This window comes from Aedes aegypti, chromosome 3, assembly GCF_002204515.2.
Source record: "Aedes aegypti strain LVP_AGWG chromosome 3, AaegL5.0 Primary Assembly, whole genome shotgun sequence".
Classification (NCBI taxonomy): Eukaryota; Metazoa; Arthropoda; class Insecta; order Diptera; family Culicidae; genus Aedes; species Aedes aegypti.
Window position 1 is genome coordinate 322,608,613 of NC_035109.1, and position 20,742 is coordinate 322,629,354.

General features: G+C 41.3%; 1 protein-coding gene and 1 long non-coding RNA gene across 3 annotated transcripts in view; one reads left to right on the forward strand and one right to left on the reverse strand.

Moving 5' to 3' along the window:
• Positions 1-527: 527 nt before the first annotated feature.
• On the forward strand, positions 528-1,508 carry LOC110678715. Its single transcript, XR_002501875.1, has 2 exons — positions 528-1,175; positions 1,241-1,508. It is a non-coding gene; the product is annotated as an uncharacterized LOC110678715 (long non-coding RNA).
• A 3,679-nt stretch (positions 1,509-5,187) lies between these two features.
• Positions 5,188-20,742, reverse strand: part of LOC5565734 (ATP-binding cassette sub-family A member 13) — a 101,019-nt gene continuing 85,464 nt past the window's right edge. For both annotated transcript variants that reach the window (XM_021853662.1, XM_021853661.1), the window contains exons 2-16: positions 19,024-19,644; positions 11,406-12,137; positions 10,321-11,342; positions 9,965-10,085; positions 9,570-9,899; positions 9,319-9,514; positions 9,078-9,261; positions 8,534-9,017; positions 8,240-8,472; positions 7,435-8,178; positions 7,200-7,380; positions 6,335-7,144; positions 6,171-6,278; positions 5,718-6,113; positions 5,188-5,650 (exon numbers count right to left, since the gene is read on the reverse strand). In XM_021853662.1, the coding sequence (XP_021709354.1) occupies positions 5,309-5,650; positions 5,718-6,113; positions 6,171-6,278; positions 6,335-7,144; positions 7,200-7,380; positions 7,435-8,178; positions 8,240-8,472; positions 8,534-9,017; positions 9,078-9,261; positions 9,319-9,514; positions 9,570-9,899; positions 9,965-10,085; positions 10,321-11,342; positions 11,406-12,137; positions 19,024-19,104 (5,964 nt within the window). In that variant the 5' untranslated portion in view covers positions 19,105-19,644 and the 3' untranslated portion in view covers positions 5,188-5,308. The remainder of the gene's footprint in view (positions 5,651-5,717; positions 6,114-6,170; positions 6,279-6,334; positions 7,145-7,199; positions 7,381-7,434; positions 8,179-8,239; positions 8,473-8,533; positions 9,018-9,077; positions 9,262-9,318; positions 9,515-9,569; positions 9,900-9,964; positions 10,086-10,320; positions 11,343-11,405; positions 12,138-19,023; positions 19,645-20,742) is intronic.

The following is a 20,742-nucleotide window of genomic DNA, read 5'->3' on the forward strand; positions in this document are numbered from 1 at the left end:
CTAACTGTTCCTCCCACCATGAATGACCACGTGGTTTCTGAACGGTTGCTAGTTTTCCTGTAAGTGGGCTTTCCCGATATTCCGGTTGTTTGTGAAACGTATTTATGCATGAAAATACTTCCTCAGATAAATATTCAGCTGTGAAGACGAATATAGCATGTTCTACTTGTTTTTTGTTATGTGAATAGCAGTGCGCGGAATTAGGGACTTATAAAAAATGACGTGCCCTAATTCCGCGCAATACTTTTTGGGGTAAATCTCAATAATTATGCTAATATTTGATAAGCTTTCATAGAAGCATCAAGAAACATATCTGTAGCAAGTAGTTCCATAGAATATTGCATGAAAAATAAAACATTTTCAATAATGAAATAACGTTTGTTTGTGTCCTACAGTCTTAGCACGGATATAATGTATGATATGTAGCCAGTACTTATAGCTCAGAAATACCGTAGGTACGAACAGATAAAAGGTACCAAGCCAAAAGGCAGAATAATTAATATCGCTTGAGATAGGTAGACATGACAGCCTCTACTTACACGGAGAAAACGAAGTACTCAAAAATAAGTATTTTTATACTCAAAATTAAGTAAAGACTGTGGATCTGAAGATATGGGTTATTTACATTCTGCCAAATACGTAAATTCAACCCAAAATTTGAGTTGTTTAACAAAAACTCAAATTTGAGTAAAATAATACTTGTACAATTTATTGCGCCCTACTGACGTTCTGTCATATTATAAAATATGATGATAAATTATTTTGTTTACACATATTATTTACTGCTGGTATACCCTAATATAAAATCACTCCAAAATTACATCTAACCAGTTAATCACACAATAATGTAAAGCGATCATTAATTTGTCAAACACTTAAAAAACACAAAGTTGAGTAGATATAACTCATCATGAGGCATTCAGATTGCGTACTAGCCTTTGAGTAGTTTATACTCAATTTTGGATGAAAAAATACGTCTGCCATTTTGAAATGTCAAAGCTGAACATTTCAAATCTGTCATCGTCGGAGTCAGACGCATTAGCCGAAAAATCGTAATTTTCCTTACAAAAAATCCCAAAATTTTTTGAGAACATTATGTGTGCTTTAGTATTTATGTTCCTGACGTCGTTTTACACAAAATTCCAGCAGCTGGCCAGCAAATGTTCAGGAAAAAGGTAAACGTTCATCGAAGAATTTGGTGTGCCAAAACTATATTGTAAAACAATCCCTTCCTTTTCAGGAAATCCAATCATCCTGGGTCAACGATTCTCGGAATGATGAAGTTCCAGTTGCCGGTAAATTCTGCTTGCCGTTCCTGTCAACCACCATGCACGATTTCCGGAACCTAAAAGCTGATTACTGCCGTTGCTGCCGTTCCAGCCACCCATCCGGTTCGTGCTCCCGGAGATCGGAACAGACAGAATGATTGGTGTAAATGTGATGAAGTGAATTAAATAAAATGTGATAATAATTTCGTAAGATAAAATAGAATAAATGATTGAATTCTGTATGTCTTTATCAATCACAAAAAAATGTCTCAAGCATTTTTGACTGTTTGTTTGTTTGCATTTCACTTCGATGTGAAAATTTACCTAATTTTGAGTTTTTTCACCTGAGGTTACATTGGGTAAATACTACCTACCGATATAATTCAATGCAGCTACTCAAATTTGAGTACTAGGCTATTTACTCAAATTTGGGGTAACGCACGAACGTGCCGAGTTGGGTTGAATGAACCCAAATTTGAGTACTTCGTTTTCTCCGTGTAGACGGGCCTCCACTGATTATTTTTTTACGCCGCAAAAAACTGCTTCATTTGCTTTTATACGTGATTCAAACTTATTCTAAATCAAAGTAGCATCAAATGGCGTTAAAAGTTCCTGAAGTATTAATGTGTATTTCCATATATAAATAATTTTGTTTGAAATGCGCGGAATTAGGCAATGCGCTGAATTAGGGTACTTTACGGTACAGTCGTTAATCTAAGAGATATCCAAAGTTTCCCACAGAATTTCTTCCAAGAAAACCCGACAAGAATTTCAACGCCATTTCATCTACGGTTATTCCAAAGAATAGCTCCAAAGTTCCTCGAGGGGTTATTAGAATGAATCTATTAAGAACATTACAAATAATTCCTTATATTCGACCTGTGTTTCATTATTAGGTTTCTTTTGATTTTTTTCTAGAAATTTCTCCAGCGTTTTTTCCAAGGAATTTTGGAGTTCATCCATCCGTTTTGAATGAATTCTCAAAAAATCCCCATGGAATATTGAAAAGTTCATTTAAGGTTCCACACAAGTTAACACTCCAACTTTTTTTTATGAGATCCTACGATTGTAGTAACAATAATTCCTTCACATTTTTTTAGGAATTTCGTACTGTTTTTTCAGGAGTTCCTTCACAATATCCTGCGAGATTTGATTTTTTCTTCTATATTTTTCAATTATCTTAGCAATAATCTTAGAAATCTTCTAATAGTTCTTCAAGAGTGACTCTTTCTAAAAACCTTTTTATCAAAGGTGACCTAAGAAATTACATTAGTAACTGTAACAAGGGTACTCTAAAATTTGCTTTTGGAATACGTCACGAATTTTTCTCAACAATTTCCCAGCATACTGGAAAATTTCATTCAAATTTCCACGAAGAAAACTCCTGGAAGAATATTCGAGAAATAAGTTGTGAAAACTTCCTTGAGAAATCTTCCCTCCCCTTGGTTATGCGACCTTGCCGCGATGGGAGGGCATAATCCATTAGCCCATATGATGGAAACCAAAGGCGTAACCTGTAGACTATACAGCCTAATTTTGTTAAGACTACTTGACATTTAAGACTCTAATCTTACGTAAAAGACAATAGTAATCAGAATAGCACTTGAATGACAAATTATTCAAAACCATTTCGACTAGACAGCATTAGTAATGCACTACTATTTCAAACAAATTCTACACTACTATTTCAAACAAATTCTAATGGAGCTGTTGATTTTCATAATGCTTCCTTTTCTCAGAAGCAAGGGAATGTGGGTACTTTTCAAAAACTACCACGTCACAATACTAATAAAAAACAGTGTTCATGTGGGCGCCATTGCCTAGTCCGTCTGAGTATTGGTCCTGGTAGAGGGGAAACTTGGCAAAAGCCAGACCGAGGGTTCAGCCTTGACAAGTTAAGCTGTCAGGCAGCTCCAACTGAATACCATACAAAAAAAAAAAAAGAAAACTTCCTTGAGAAATCTTTTAGAAATAATGGGAGAATTTCCGAAGAAATCTTAGTAGCAATCTCTGGAGTAATTTCTGAAGGTATCCTCCGAGAAATTTGCTGATAAAATCTTTAAACAAAAATCTAAAGAACAATGTTGTAGAAATTCTTGAGAATTTGGAATCATCTGGAGAATATTATAACATGTTTTAAACGAGAGTCTTGAAGGATGTTTGTAGAAAAACTGATTGGAGAATCACCGGATAAAATCCTAGAGGACTAAAGGCTTTTTCGAAAAATATCTGAAATAATGGAAATAAATATAGGAATTTCTGATGGAAGCCCTGAGGTATTTTTTTTGGAAAAATCTTGATTCTATTTTGAGAAACCCAAAACGAAATATTTGGAGGAATTCCTTAGGAAATTCTTAGAGAGTGAAAATCTCAAATAAAGATATCAATCAATCCCCATCGTAATGTCGTCATAATACATGTTTGTCATTTACTAGCATATACCAGATTTGTTGGTATGTCGTCGTAATGTCACGAGAAATATTCTCAGAGAAATGTGTGGTCTGATCAAACTATTCTATCCTTGTTCCTGTTAGGTCTCGTTTTGCTTTTTGATTACTGTTTCGTCTCTTTTTGATTATTTTTAGTGTCTTTTTTTCTGGAAAGAGGTTTCTAAATTTCTTATTTTCAAGAAACTCATTCATCAGCAACCCTGCTTCATGCAGAATTTTTAAAATTATTGGAAAATATTCGATTTTAGAACAAACGATTTTCGAAAAGTATTCTGGAATTTGTACAACTTTAACCTTCCAGTCGTCGCGCGGTTTGCCACCGTCAGAACCACCGTGCTGCTGTTGTGAACGCAAGCGAGGTTTTTTCAGCGGTGTTGTACAAAATACAACAGCGCGAGGACTAAAGTGTTAAATTGAAAATTTCGTAACAATCATGATTAATTCAGAACTTTTCCGAAGGAAATGCGACAATTTAACATTTATTTTAATTACCACAGTGTTATGTTACACGGTCGAACGCAAATACCCAGGGGCTTGATAATTCGTGTTTTTTTCCGGGATCCAAAAGTTTTACGGATTATTTGTATGAATTTAGATGGGTATATGTATATCTACTTAAATATGTAGCAGATGACCGTGTAAATGTTAAGATATTTTATAGAATTTGGCTTTTATGCAGATCAGAACTGTATGATTGCTTGCTAATACATCGATAAACTTAGTATTTATTGTAAAATATTACCACAAATCCAAATAAAGTTTTACTTTTGCGCCCATGAAGTTGTCTTAGTTATCTAAACGACCGATGGAAATGATATGTACCATTCATCTGTACTAAAAATACTTTCAAGAAGAAGCATACTGATGTACTTGAAAGTTTCGTTCAGTTCACGGAGCTCTAACAAACGAAATATAATACATCATCATTGGAAAATACAATTCATTTGAATAAAATTTAGGCTTTGGTATTGTTAGCATGTTCATATTAATATTGGATACTGGAATCGCTTCAGCATGCTTTAAATAATGTTCAGAAGTGTACAAATAACTATCAAATTGAAAACATTTTAAAATTTGTCATTTGTTTGTTTTAGGGCCATTTTCTTCACCTTTGCTTAAGCCATAAACCACGTTAAACCCATATAATAAAACTAGATTTAAGACCTAAGTGGGGATGAAAAAAATCAAAGACATATAAAATTAGAGTATTTCTGGAACCTGGATTTTTTTTTGTAAAACCTGGAAAAACCTGGAAATATCAGGGAATTTTATTTCGGTAAACGAGTAGACACCCTGTCTATAAAACAACTCTGAAAAACCTCAATAATTTGAAATGGCTTAGCTGAGAAGTCCTCACGCCCCCTTAGGATTCCGCGGACTACCGGTTGAGAAACGCTGCGACCCCGAGAGTAAACGATTAATATGTTAAAGAACTTCGAATTGTTTCAGATAAGTAACAACCAAATCCGTAAAATATCCATATGTACTAATAACCAGCTTAGTAGGTAAGTAGCTTGCCCTCTCGGTGAAGATGGGAAATTGGGGGAGGGGGAGCGGGACGGATTCGGACGACTTCCACATCGATCCATTTCAGTTTTCCACGAACCCATCGTTGGAGTGTTCCTCCTCGTGGTTCTGCAGGACGTTCTCGAACACCTGATCCAGCAGACAGCGCGACACCGTGTACCGTAACCGATTGTTCTCGGCAAACTGGTGCAGCTTCACGACTAGGGCACTGACGCTTTCCATCACCGCCGGACTGGAATCGATGGTGTTGTTGTTCAGGTTGATCGTGACCTGACTGTTCTTGTGGAGCTTCTCGATGCCACCGTTGTTGTGCCGCCTGTTGTCCGGCTGCACCTTGCACACGAACTGTAGCGAGTTTTTGTTCTGGATCAGGTCCTCCGACACGTTGAACTCCCGTTTGATTGTCTGCGGGGAGATGCGAATGGTGCTTTGATTAAAGTTCTGAATGTTAGGAAGCTAACAGTCAACTCACCCTAATGAGATCCACTTCCCGATTGTCCTCGAGGTAGATGGTAACCAGGTAGTTGTTACCGTATCGTTCGGTAAGTTTCTCGGGGCTATCCACCGTGAGCAAATATCCATCCTTGAGAATGGCAATTCTTTGACAGATCCTATCTATCTCCGATATGCTATGGGATGTGAGCAGAACCGATCGGTTTTGGCTGTTCAACCGTTCGATCGTACGATAGACGATGGCTCGAGTGACCGGGTCCATGTCACTCGTCGGTTCGTCCATCAGGATGATGTCGGTGTTACCGAAGCAGGCAACCGCTACGCAGAGTTTCCGCCGGTTTCCACCGCTGAGATTCTTAACCAAAATGCGTTTGTACGGCTCCAGGTGATACTCCCGAAGGGTTTCAATCACCAGCTGCAAAGATCATGAAGAGTTATTTAGATGAAAACATTTTTTTCGTCAGATACCAACCTTATCGATGTTATCGACGTTGCGCAGCTGACCGTAGAATTCTATGACTTCTTCCACGGTTAGCAGTGGATCCAGGAAGCTGTTCTGCGGACAATACGATAAACAGTTCTGCAAACATAAAATCTTGAGTAATCACTGTAGACTTAAATCCAACCCTATGTTACCGAAGAGAAGAAACAGAATCCACCGCTGCTCGGTAGTTGTTCTCCTGCTAGAATAGAAAATATCGTAGATTTGCCTGCTCCATTCGTTCCCAGCAATCCAAAGCACTCGCCATAGTGGATCTTGAACGATACGTCGTTAACCACTACATCTCCAGATCGATACTGCTTCGTAAGGTGATCCACCGACAGGATTTGATCCGCCGTCAGTGATTTCTTCTTTCCATTGCCGTTCATGATGGCTTCCTCTGAACGGACGGTCTTCAGTTCATAAACCGGCGTGTGGGACGATTCCGCTTCCTGGAAGAATATCTGGATTACCTTCCGCTCGATGATCACATTCAAAAGGGTGAAGATCACGCCCATTATGGCCAGCGCGATCAGATGAGGCTCCAGGATCGTCATCAACGGTTTGTAGGTGTTGATGTAGTACCGCTTGAAGATCTCCGCCTGAATGTAGTTCTTCGACAGTTCAATGAGACCATCAGCCAAAGCGTGTTGCGGAAGGATCAAGAATGCCCGGTTCAAGAAGTTCCGGAAATGCTCCGAGGTTTCCGATTCTCCGAGGATGTCGAACAGGATGATGATCGTCAAGGTTCCGAGAGCGGTGATCACGTTCAGACAGAATAGCGACATATTCGCAAAACTGGCGTCGTTGAACAACTTTTCGAACAGATGTACCGCTGGAATGGACGCGAATCCGTAGAACACCAACAGCAGGCAAATGCCGCTTAGTTGATCTTTCTCTACGTAAGCTGGAATGGCAAATACTTGGAACACGATCACAGCCAAAGCCACGGCGATGAGGAAGATCTACAAATAATCTTGTTAGTTTGAAACTGCGCAGATATCGAAGGCATAACCTTACCATAGCATCCCACAGATAGGTTACTCCCCAGTAGTGGCAGAACTTCACTCCAGCAAGTCGCTGTTGCATCTTTTCTCCTCGCACTCGTTCGTTGACGATATAGACTGAAGCGCCCGCCAGAACCAAACTGAACGACAGCAACAGAATCAACGAGATGCCTGCATCGGAAACCTGCTGAAGACTACATAAAACCGGTTAGTTACTCTTTCTCTTAGTCGTAAATCTTTCAACTTACATCGAAGAAATGGTCAACTCATCCTCCTCGATCTTGAGCGGATGATTGATCGTGCGAATACTGTAGCTGCTGTTCTCCAGCTCTGCCTTCAGGATAGCTGAATCCAGAAGATTCAGCCATACCGGCATCGAATGGTAGCCCTTGTTGTTGTACCAGACGAAGTGTTTCTCCTTGCGAGCGGTCAAACCTCCGAAACGGCGATCGGCAAACTCGTAGTTCGTCTGCAGAATCCACCGATGGGCCTCTTCGGAGTTCTTGAACAGGTAACAGTCGGCGTCCGGACAATGCGACAGGATGCCGGTGTCGATTTCCCGTTGGAATTCGCTTCCGTTGCCCGTCCGGGTGTAGAATTCAGCCGAATCGCGATACAGAGCGGTGGATAGTTCAATCGCTTGATCGTGCTCGCCCGGAGGTCGAATCGTCATGAAGTACATGGCAATAATTTCGAACAGGGTTGGGAGCACCAACAAGCAGATTAGGAGTCGGAAGTTACGGCGGAAGTGGAGGAACCGTTTGTGCAGAAGACTACAGATTATCTGGAATGAGCTGAGCTTATGTTCGGTAGGTTTGGAACCGTGGAAGCCGTTGGCGGAGACGATTTCTGGTTCTCGGATATCGGCTGATTGAGATTCGCGGGAGTTGACGGCGTTGAAGATGTTCATCAGGTTTTCGTTTTTCAGGTCGTAGCTGAGAATGAGCTTCTTGTTCTGATATTGGTTCAGCTGATCGAAGAGGGATTTCAAGCTAGTGGAGGATAAAAAAAGGTTAGAAAGTCGATTGGTATCATTCAATTGAGATTACGTACTCGATCTCCGAAGGATCCGCTGAAGTATACGTGAGCTTGTACTGCAGCTTATTCCTGGGAAGTTTCGCGAGCTCGTACTGTACGTTAGTTCGGTCATCTAAGCTCTTGTTCAGGTCTGATATCAAATTGGACCGATCACTCTCCGTCATTGTCTTCAACATCAGTTCCAGGTACAGTGTGTTTGTGAAACGATTCTTCAACTCTTCATGACTCTGCTCAAGAATCGCTTTTCCCTGTAGAATACAACATACCACTAAGCCACCTATTACGCTAAACGATCTTTCTCCTACTTACGTTCTCCATTACGACGACCTTATCGCTCAAGGATTCGGCCTCGTCCAGATGATGCGTTGCCAGAATCACGGCTCGATCCTTCCGTAGTGTCTGAATCAGTTCCCAAATATATTTGCGGGCTTTGGTGTCTACGCTGCTGCATGGTTCGTCCAGGATTACCAAATTTGGCGATCCCAGGAAGGCAATCGCTATGCACAGCCGTCGTTTGAAGCCTCCCGAAAGTTCTGACGCTCGGTAGTGCTTGTACTTACCCATCTTCAGGTTATCCAGCGTTCGTTGAACTTCGGTTTCGAAACCTTTGGTTAGCTTGATGCGAGCATAGAGCTGTAGGTGTTCTTTGGCGGTGAGATTTGGAATGAGGATATCGTTCTGCGAGCATAGACCGATCTTTTCCACATTATTTTTCAGTCCAGATATAAGGTCGTAGTCCAGGGGGAGAGTGACGTCACCCACTACGGGAAGAACCTGGCCGGTAAGGAGTTTTCTTGAAGAAGGGACATAAGTTAGAGCATGCATAAATGTCAAAGGTTTACGATTAACTTACATGATCGTACTCTTTCCGGCTCCATTGCGTCCAAGAAGGCAAGTTACTTCGTCCCGCTTGAAGGTGATCGAGACGTTATCCAGTACCTTTTTATCGTTTTCGTAGATGACATCTACATTCCGCAATTCGGCTCCAATGCTTTTGTCTAACTTGCATCGGTTTACCTGATAGAACGTTGTGTCCTCTGGAATAATCAATCGAGGTTAGATGGTGACAGAATTGCTCGGTAAGCTTTAGTTACCATGAGTCAGTCTTTCATAGATCAAGCCGATTAGGTAGTAGATCACGGCATCGAGCAACATCATCAAAATGCCGAACGCCAAATCGTTTTCTTGTATTGATCCCTTCAGAGCCATGAAATCCGCACTACGTTGTTGTAGTTCCAGTCGCATGATGTATCGCCACGCGTAGCAGAAGGCCGTTGAGAACGATAAGCTCTGCGAAGAATGAAATTAGTCTTTGGACAAATAAGATCCACTTCTACAAACTTACCGCTACAAATTTTCCCGCAAAGCTCAGCACCGCTCCCAGGGAAATGATTATGATGTAGGGTAGGAATGTTGTTAGAAATAGAATGACTGCCGAAACGGATCCAATGCTTGCGGAACCGAAGAACATCGAACACATGTAGCAGAAGGCGATCAAGCAAACGCCGAACACCAGCAGGTACACAAACAGGAACAACTTGTTGGAATGTTGCAGAATACCTCCGCTGTACAGAATGGAGAGCGCGAGTACGAAGACGATGCACAGCTCAATCAAGGTAGTAATCGCCCAGGAGATGGAATCCGAGTAGGACTTGAGGCCCATGGCGCGCATTAGCTGAAATAGGCAAGCGGAAAGTTCTTGAACAGGTAAGGTTTGCGATCTACTGACAACTATCTTACCATAGTATTGCCGCTTTCCTTCATCCAGATCTTCTGCCGAACTGATGAGGACACGTGGACGATAAGTGCGACGAAGAAACACATTTGGATCGATTGCGCCAAGTATAGACCCTTTTTGAAGCTGAAAATGTAATGGGCAGGTCATAAAAATAGAAAGAAATGTAGTCCGCAAATATGCTTAGCGGAACCTACGCAGTTATTAGTCAAACAACATTGGAGTTGTGATCTGGATGATTTTGTTGATCTCATGGTCTCACAACGACGAATGCAAATATCTGTCTTATTAACTATTGATGTTATTATAGAGTACTATGATGGTTGCAATGAGTGATGGAAAATCAAGGTTAGATACTTACTGGTCTTTGATGAACTTCGGATACGGAAACTGTTTGGTGTAGAATTTCTCCCCGTCAACATTATACGACATTTCCTCTTTTTGAGGAGATCCTCCTCCCAAAAACAGACTGAAAAGATTAAATTGGGGAGCTCGTTTCTGGCGACTTCGAATCGTCGCTGTGTCCATCACAAGTGGTTCCTCTTCGTCCACCTCTTCGTTCGCTTCATCGTCGTTAAAGTCCAAGTAGTCGTCCAAAGACGACTTGTTGCTGAACTTGTCCAAGTCCGACTGGGAAATGTTGATCTTCTGACTCAGATTCGAGTAGAGGGACTCTAGATTTTCAGTCGTTGTACTGCCTGCAGTAGTGGTTGCAGTAGTTCCCTCCATTTCATTCTCTTCGTCACCCAGTTCATCATCCAATGATAGCCCCTCATCACTAGTCGACGACGCACTACTCCTCTCTTTACCACTCTCAGCCTTTTCCTTCTTCAATGCCTTAATAATGCCCATATCTACAGCGTGTTGGATCTGGATAAAACCTCTGTGGTATCTCATGTCCAACTCAAAACTAGCCTCTGGATCCGGGAACCAAAACCGATTCTTGTTCTCCACCGTTACCGGAGTATCATCGATTCTCATCCGTATCTTGTACGCAACCTCATTTTCTGTGGTACCATTTTCGAATATCAACCCAGCAAAGAACATCTTCTTCTGGTTCAACTTGAAAGCCTCATCCTCCAGTTGCTTTTCCGACTCTACCTTGATAAACCGATCCGCCGAGAAACACTCGAATATGCTGGCGATAGTTTCCAACGTCACTGCCACGGTCCGGTCGTTCAGAATCCCGTTCAACATACCCTCGATCAACTCAATGTTCACGTTGCCTCCGACGATCATCTGTACCAGCGGAGATTTGGCCAGCTCGATCAAATTCTCAAAGCTACCGCGGAACGAATCGTCTGTGTGCAGTAGCTGCACCGTAGTGTTCAAAGCCTTGAAAAAGTCTCTCAACCGAGCCATGTCCACGAAGGTTTGATTGGCCTGTAATGTCAAAAACAGCATTAGACAACAGATTCATCAACTACCACCACTTTCACGACTTACAAATTTGACTATGTCGTCGGTCCTCTCGCTCGATGGCCCGTAGAGAATCTTCCCCTGCAGAATCGGCTTCAGTTGCTTCCACGTGATTTTACCGTTGTTGGTATTGGTAACATCCATGTACAACTGCTTGCAATACCGCGTCGGCATAACTGCCAACTCATCCGGATCAGCCCCATTAAAGTCCTTCGAGTACAGCACATTGTCCACGAACTTGATGTTATCGCTCCGGGGGAACGGTTTCCCGCACAAGATCTTGCCCGAGTTGGAGAACATCCGATCGTCGGCGAACACCTTCTCGATGTCGAAGTTACCGCCGACCATCTCCTGAATCTCCGGGAGCATCCGAACCAGCCGGTCGGCATTGGTTTCGATCTCCTTGAAGCGTCCGTTCGTAACGATCGACGTGACGGCGCCGATGAAGTTGCGATCTACGGGCAAACCGATCACCGCATCGTACAGCTGCGGAGTGTCCAGGAATATCTGTACGATTTTCAGCACCGGAGTTACCGGGGCCGTGTCGAAGTCGGATGTTTCCTCGTACCGTCGGGGATCGCTGCATTCGTTTTCGATGGTGCAGACGTACGACTGGAAGAACGGCAGGATGCCATTGTTCTGTAGCTGCCGGGTTGGGAACTGGCAGTCGGCGATTTCTACTGCTTGGAAGCGATTGCGCAGAATGTAGAGAGACAAGAAGATCAGGCAGGGCCACAGGTACTGAATGAGGGTCATCCACTGAAAATGAGAGAATGGACAGGTTTTTGAAGTTGAAAAATTGCCTGAGTATTTTTTAACAAAATATTGTAATAATACTAAATAAAACTAAATTTCGTAATTTATATGAAAAACTGGAAAAACCAATTGCTGTTTTGGAGATTTTTAGAATAATTAAGTTAAAAGCATAATAAAGAAGCGGTCAAAACACCTTAGTGTCTTCGGCAAAGTGATAGACCATTGTGTTGTCGAAAGCCTAGTGGTATTTTCGAATCATTTTCCATTATACTTTTGAGTACCAGGTACGTATTTCGGTGAAAAGGTCCAACAATCCACAAAATCGATTTGATACACCTCCAAAACTTTACCAAATTAATTCATTTTTGGACAGATAACTTGTTTTGATAAATAAGTTTGGAATTTGATGTGTCAAGAGTACCTTAGAAAAAGTGATCAGGTTTATTCAGCATGGCTTTACTTTGTAGCCGCGGACTCTAACCACTCGGCTAAGGAAGACTTCGAAAAATGAGTAAAAATCAAATAAATTGTTATTAACAACTCAAAAACTGGTAAAGACAGAATTTTTAGAGGAGTTTGAATTGAAATACGACACAATTATAGGAAGAATGAGACAGGAGAAATGAATTATAGAATCCCCAGTTTAATCTGTAATAAACTTCAATGCAAAGCGGTGCCAGGTATTTTTCACTTTATGCAAGCCTTGATATTATTATAATTCGCAAGTCCTGGCTTATTTGTCTATAAATAGTAAGACTGGTAGCAAGTCGCTTGTTAGTGAATTGCTCACTTTTTTCAACCTAGCCACTAAAAAGTCACTATTTCCAACAAAAAGTCACTAAAGTCACTTTTTTCAAGAAAAATGGTTATCAAAGTCACTATTTTCGTGATGTGATAATAATCTGTTAATAAAATTTAAGGCTCGGTTAGCTTTCCAAACACAAACAACAAAAAGTAGTTTGTTTTTGTTATAAAGACAAATTTAGTGTGATTTGGAATTCAACGTGTCAAGAAAAAGGGGACTCCTGGCTAACTTTCTGGAAGAATTTAGGTGAATATTCCGTAAACATCTCCAACGGAAAATTTTGAAAATTTTATGGGAAATGTTTTGGAGATGATTCTTGCAAAGCTGAGAAATTGACTTTGGGATGAATTGTTTAGCCGATATATTTTCATAAATTTCAGCGAAAAACTGTCAAATAAATTACCAGTGATCTTTCTGCAATTATCTGCTACTATAGAAGGAATCTTAAACCTGCCTTCTGAAAGAACCCAATCAATTTTTTTTTTTCCGGAGGATGCCAGAGACAGTTAGTAATAACATCCAAAAAAATTCAAAGAGTTTGTCAGAAACTCGCCCAGGACTTAAAGCGAGTACTTATTTTGCTAGAAATAATTTCAGAATTATAATTTCCAACAAATAAGTTATTCGGCTTTTCCACTGATTAACCCTTGATACTATTTGTTACAAGACTTTGGTCAACTATTTCTATTCCAAAAAGTAAGAGGTTGTTTCCGAGATACGACCGCCACGTTGGATAAAGTTAGCTTCTTTCAATTCCTGGCTTGAGACCGTCACGAACTTATGAAAGATTTCTAGAGGAAGAGCTCCAATTTTCGATCCAACACTAATTTGCGACCCATTCATACGATTTTGGCCTACTTTGTATGAAAATCCGAAAATTGTCACAGAATTCTTGTAGGTCGAAAATTAGTGCTTTTCCCCTACTGATAAAAATCTAATCAATTTTCACACTATTTGTTGCATGTCAATTCTGACCTATTATGGACATTGTTATTATTGGTTGGTTCGATTAACACTTCAACACCGATAGTACCGGTCGATGGAAGAAGAAGCATGAGCGGTAACTTTTGCTCTCCAAACAAATATTCCGGTTGAACGTTAAGTCCACGTATGATCCACTAAGATTGGTTGCTTTAGTGCGTCCCGAATCCAGTTTGAGGTTGAGATACTTGTCCATGAAGTTCGCTAACTCCTCTTTGCTCAAATCGATGTTAAAGTTTCCTGTCACGATGATTGGCATGGTCTCCTTTTGATACTCGAAGAAGTTCCGCGCTATGAAGAACTTCTTCTGGTTCGTCAGTATTCGGGGAAATGTAGAGGCAAACCATTAGTGCCCGACAACTCATTATAGGGATCAACTCGGCAGTGCAGATATCACCATAACCATCTGACAAGCCCAGTTCTACATCATAACAGGTGCAGAGTTTGCGAATCGTGTGCGCTACGACCATCGTGGTTGCGGAGCCGCTGATCCGCAGGTTGACATTCCAGAGCCTTGCCGTGAAATCGCTCAGGACTTCTTGATTAAGACCGAACTGCGATTCCAGAGCTCGGCCGTCATGGCTCTGCAGAAAACGAGCGTGGCATAACTGGCCGGTTTGTCTGTTATTCTGACATAGCTTTGCTATCTAGGACCACTTTTGTCATATTTTACTTACTATCCTTAACATTGTAACAAAGCACTGATGTTTCAAGGTTTTGTCCGCTAAAAGTAAGAAACAGCGTCTGATTGTCATATACTCTGGTGATGAACTTTTCACCTTCGAAAATCACACTTTATTAATGAAAATATTAGTTTGTTTGGTATCAGAGAATGGAGAAGTTCTTAGAGAACGTGTTTTTCATGGTCACAATCAGTGTTGTTCAGACTCATTTCCCCGAAAATAACATTTTCCGAACTGCGAAGCCACGAACTACTACAGCCATGCTCTATCCTCCTAAGATAGAAAAGCAGATAGTTAAGCTTGAGTACTGCACACAAAATCGATCAATTTTGATCCCGGAGAGCCACAATTCAAGTTTCGGTGAAATGAAATGAGTGAGTGAGTGAGTGCGAATCATTTCACCGAAACTTGAATTGCGGCCCACCGAGATCGAAATTGTCGGATCCCATGTGCAACACTCAAGCCCTACCACCTCCCCCTCCATCTCAGGAATACAACGCACAGTTATAACAGTTCATGGCTTCACAATTCGAATTTCGGGGAAATGAGTCTGGTCAACACTGGTCACAATAAAATATTTTGCCAGGATCGTAGTTTTGAGGGCATTTGCGTCTTATGGGGTTGTGTTCACGGCATGAGAGCGTTACATTCACTAACCACTCGCCGCGAGTATAACGAATTGGCGAATGTAACGCTCTCACGCCGTGAACGTGAGAGTTAGAGCAATGTAATGTTAAACAGGGTTGTAGAGAAGTTCAAGAGCTACAAGTTCACTATGCGTCGTATTTCGAAGTACAGCTTCCGAAACGAGCTATTTGCAAACGAATGATGAATCGACGCAGATGAGTGGAAGCAACAATTTGTCATAAAATTTTGATTTACTCTTTCAGATCTTGAGAGAGCTAACCGGGTTTCCAGAAATTACCTTTTTGAGCTAATACAGCAATGTTCTGACCGTTCAATAGAGAATAAAATTCTATAAAATTTTTAACTAAAAGACGCTCTCAAATGTCCCCCGGGCCATTATCAAACTCTAAAACACCAGCTGAGTTGTTTCAAGACACAATTCAAACGCAGATTGGCTGCTGCTTATAGCCATAAGGACCGGTTCGTCTTGAGTAACAAAACTTGGTTAAGTTCGACAATCAAGTTGTCTTCTTGGGCTGAAACGTCATCTGCAGGTCGTCCACTTAAAGAGTTCGCAGAATCTAGTGACAGGAGCAAGCGTAGAAAAACCCAGGCGCTAAGAGAAAACGTGACAGTTGCAGAGTTAAGCTATGCAGCTCAAATGAGTCAGAGAGCTGTGGGAAATACGGCAGTTTCTAGTATTATTAAAGACATTACTGAAAGTCCCGCAAAAGCGATAGATTACAAAAACGCAATTACTACTGCACAATCAAATGTTGTGCAGAAACATTCGGTAGAACAGGCTCTTGCTATATTCGTCAAAGCCAATCTTTCCAAAAAGCAGTACAATATTATTTATTCTGCTAACAAGAATATATATCCTTGCTATTCACTTTTGAAAAACGCTAAACGGAATTGCTATCCACCAGAAGAGGAATTTTTGGTTACAGATACCTGTGTTGAGATCAAGTTGCAGCCGCTATTGGACCACACAGCTTTACGCTTGTATAAATATTTGGATGAAGTTATCATCAACCTCCCTGATGTTGAAAAGCAGAATTTGGAGCTGCTCAGCAAGTGGGGGTGCGATATACTGATATACTGATATACTGCGGAAATACTGATAAAAGTGCCGGATTGCATCAATGTTGTGCAGAAACATTCGGTAGAACAGGCTCTTGCTATATTCGTCAAAGCCAATCTTTCCAAAAAGCAGTACAATATTATTTATTCTGCTAACAAGAATATATATCCTTGCTATTCACTTTTGAAAAACGCTAAACGGAATTGCTATCCACCAGAAGAGGAATTTTTGGTTACAGATACCTGTGTTGAGATCAAGTTGCAGCCGCTATTGGACCACACAGCTTTACGCTTGTATAAATATTTGGATGAAGTTATCATCAACCTCCCTGATGTTGAAAAGCAGAATTTGGAGCTGCTCAGCAAGTGGGGGTGCGATATACTGATATACTGATATACTGCGGAAATACTGATAAAAGTGCCGGATTGCATCAAATCGTGTCTGAAGACACCAACATGATTAAATGCAGTCTCGCACTTTTATTCGCATTTTCGCACTCATGAAGCCGCTATTTGCAATCCAGTAGTGAAAGAAATACACAATACATGCAGAATTTAGAATAGCCTTATAGATGGTGTTGTCCCGAATTACGTAATGTTTCAGGAAAGAAAGAGCTAGGTTTGAGCGTTACGGTGTATCCAATTATTTTAGATTCTTTAATCAAAAGCATTATCAAGGAGAAGGCACGGTAAATGGCTGGGCATGGCGTACCATTGGTACTAGAGATGGTCGGGTTTCACATTTTTCAAACCCGAACCCGACCCGTACTCGACTTATTTTATTTCTTTAAACCCGGACCCGACCCGAACCCGGGAAAATAATTGAAAGGCAAACCCGGACCCGACCAGAACCCGAAATTATTTCGCTGTTTAAACCCGAACTCGACCCGAAATCCGAAATTTTTTTTGTAAGAAAAACCCGAGCTCGAAAATATGGTAAATTCATCGTTTCTGGTGCATAGGTAAGCTTTCAGGTTGCTACTCTGTTTACAATTCTCACGAAACCGTACCCGATAATTTTGTAGCCTTCAAACCCGACCCGAACCCGAACCCGTAAAATTTCAAATTTTCAAACCCGAACCCGTCTAGTTTCAGCCTCTCTTGAGGACTGCTGGAGAACAGTGAAGCATCCATCAACAATGCAGCTGAGAGCAACGTCGGGTACGTGGGATGGAGTCGACGGAACGATTGGTTCGACGAGGAATGTAGGCAGATTCTGGAGGAGAAGAACGCTGCGCGGGCGGACCCGGCAGAACGTGGAACGTTATAGACGGAAACGGCAACAGCAGACCCGCCTCTTTCGGGAGAAAAGACGCCGCCTGGAGGAGACGGAGTGCGAGGAGATGGAACAGCTGTGCCGGTCTCAAGAAACACGTTAGTTCTATCAGAAGCTCATCGCATCCCGCAACGGCTTAGTGCCGCGAGCTGAGATGTACAGGGATAAGAAAGGGAGCATTTTGACGGACGAGCGTGAGGTGATCGAAAGGTGGAAGTAGCACTTCGACGAATGCAAAATTTCTTGAAGGTTTCAGGCGAACACTCCAGTTGATGGACTTTCGTACCTGTAGTTCAATATTGCGCTAGAAGGTGGTATGTGGAGAGCCGGGGTACGATTTTTACGAGATCTAGTCAATTTGTTTGCTTCGCGGATGATATGGACATTGTGGGCCGAAAATTTGAAAAGGTGGCAGACCTGTACACCCGCCTGAAACGCGAGGCAGCAAAAGTTGGAATGGTGGTGAATGCGACCAAGACAAAGTACATGCTAGCTGGTGGGGCTGAGCGCGACAGGGCTCGCCTGGGTAGCAGTGTTACGATAGGCGGAGATACGTTCGAGGTGGTCGACGAGTTCGTCTACCTTGGATCCTTGCTAACGGCTGACAATAACGTTAGCCGTGAAATACGGAGGCGAATCATCAGTGGAAGTCGGGCCTACTATGGCCTCCAGAAGAATCTGCGGTCAAAAAAGATTCACGTCCGCACCAAATGTACCATGGCCAAAGCTAGAAGAATACGATGCGCAGGGCATGTTGCAAGAATTCCGGACAGCAACCCTGCAAAGATGGTGTTCGTATCGAATCCGGTTGGTACAAGAAAGCGTGGAGCGCAGCGAGCAAGGTGGGCGATCAAGTGCGTATCAATTTGGCGGGCGTAGGACAGAACCGAGAATGGAGAGATGCGGCCACGAACCGAGTATTGTGGCGTGAAATTGTTAATTCAGTGTTATCTGTTTAGATGTTAACTAATTAAATAATGAATGATCAAGGAGAAAGGAACGAAAATTGCAAAATATTTAACGTTTCACTATGAAGTAAGGCTGCTAAAGTTTATTTTTTTTGAGCTTTTTAACATTAAACATGATCATGAAAATCCTCGGGATGTAGCTTCAAACGAAGCATACAGGTTCCAAGTGATCAGTGTTCAGCGTAATCGCGATCCATTAGCAACTAAGCGTAATAATTTGCTGATAGCACCCTTGTCCCCGTTCTCACAGCAAGAACCAGACCGATCAATCAGTGCGGCATTACTCGACAATATTTTTTAATATGTAGCTTCTTATCTTTCTGCGAGCAGGTTTTAACGTCAACTTTCCGCGCTTTTTCTTCAATCTACATATGGTTGCTAGAGTATGTAACCTTTTGGAGGTCATCCAAGCAATTATTAGCGGCAGTAAACGTTTACCAGTACATCCAGAACCATTTGTACTCACCGGCTGTCGTATCCGGACGAGGTAGTCCTTCCGGAGCAGGGCTCGTATCTGCAGCCAGTCGACATGTTTCCCTAGTTTCATGATGGTGACTTTTAGCAACCTAATTTCACGCAGTTAACAACTCAACAGATTTTTTTCGGTTACAGATGTATTCTCCAAAAAACACACGTTCTCGTCAGTACAAACAGCAGCAAACGGTAGCAGATGTCTGCTGTTTGTACTTCGTTCGCCGGTTGCGGCTAGTTGTAAGAAGCTTTGTTTCTCTAATTACACACAAAACACCAGTAGTCACTTAAAACAAAATGTTACAGGTAGGCTAACCACGAAATGCTTGGCGCGTTTATCGCGGTATCACAGACGCGACGACGCTGGTGATAATTATCACATAGTTTGCAATGCTATCGGTGCTGGGCTGATGCCTTCTGGTGGTAGTTTGCTGCATTTGGAGATTTGGCTATACGTTGTGCCAGTGAGTGGTAGATTCTAGGGCGAGAATTCTAGTTCCCTCCCAGGGGGCACAAGCACATTGATCTGATTCAACAGAACAGATTTGGCCGGGATTTGTTTTCGGCTCTGAAACCGGACGCTGGTTAGTGTACAAGGGATGACTGGACCGGAAACCTGAAAAGATAGATGATAAGGCATCATTAATGATGGAAGCAGAGCGATGCTGGTAGATCAAAATAACAAACATTTTTCTGAGTGCATTTGATGACAAGTTTGAAATAAATGTAGTTCACCTTGCTTAGCTTGTGAATCTTCATAGAATAATTACAGGATCACAAGGTAAGGCATTTAAGGTGAAACATCACGGAATCCAAAGATGACCGTTTTCAAAGGCACAAAACTGGAGAAATAGTTGGCAAACGTTCCTGATCTTCTTATTTTAAGCTTTCTGCTAGTGCACAAAGCCAAAATAAAAAGTGCACTGTTGTGGGATGCTTTCTTCGCGAGATTTGTGCCTTTAAATTGTTAGTGCAATCTTAGAAGTTGATTCCAAACTGTTTCACCTTAAGTAATTCAAGTAACAGTTGTTCATTGATCTGTGAAGATTTGGGTTAGAAACAAGTCGTTACACACGGAGAATTCCTTCAATACCGAACATCTGTGCTATTCAATTGAAAACTGAATAATTTTCTTGAGATAATACAGAGTTTTTAAGTTGACGGTTTAATGTCTTTCGCTTCTGCTTTATGATCAAAAAATCAAGCGTTCAAAACCATGTCCAGCTTTATCCTCGTTATTCCACTTTATGGTCTTCTAGCATAAGTTTGACATTCTATATGCAGCTTGATGATCTAGGCACTCTTATGCGTATTATTTGTACGCAAATTCATTACTCGAAAATGTCATGAAATTTTTCAATTTTTTGTATACAATCTATTTCAAAGCGTGATCGAAATCAAAATTGACATTCGAGAACAAATATTATTTTTGAACTTATTGTACATACGACAAACTAACCTGATATTAAAAAAATGGAAATTTATTAAGCTTTTTTTGGAGAATTTCAAACCTCAATTAAGGAAATTGTTGAAGAATCAAATCCTTTTTGAGCTAAATTTGTTTTGATTTTTTTTGCAGTAGTTTGCGGGTATAAATTACCATATGGAGCAAAAGAATGACAAACAAATTCATGAACATCTCTTGTCCCATTCGTCGAATTGAATTGCTTTCTTCAACAACTTCCTTTTTAGGCTTCCAAGAATTAGTTTTCAC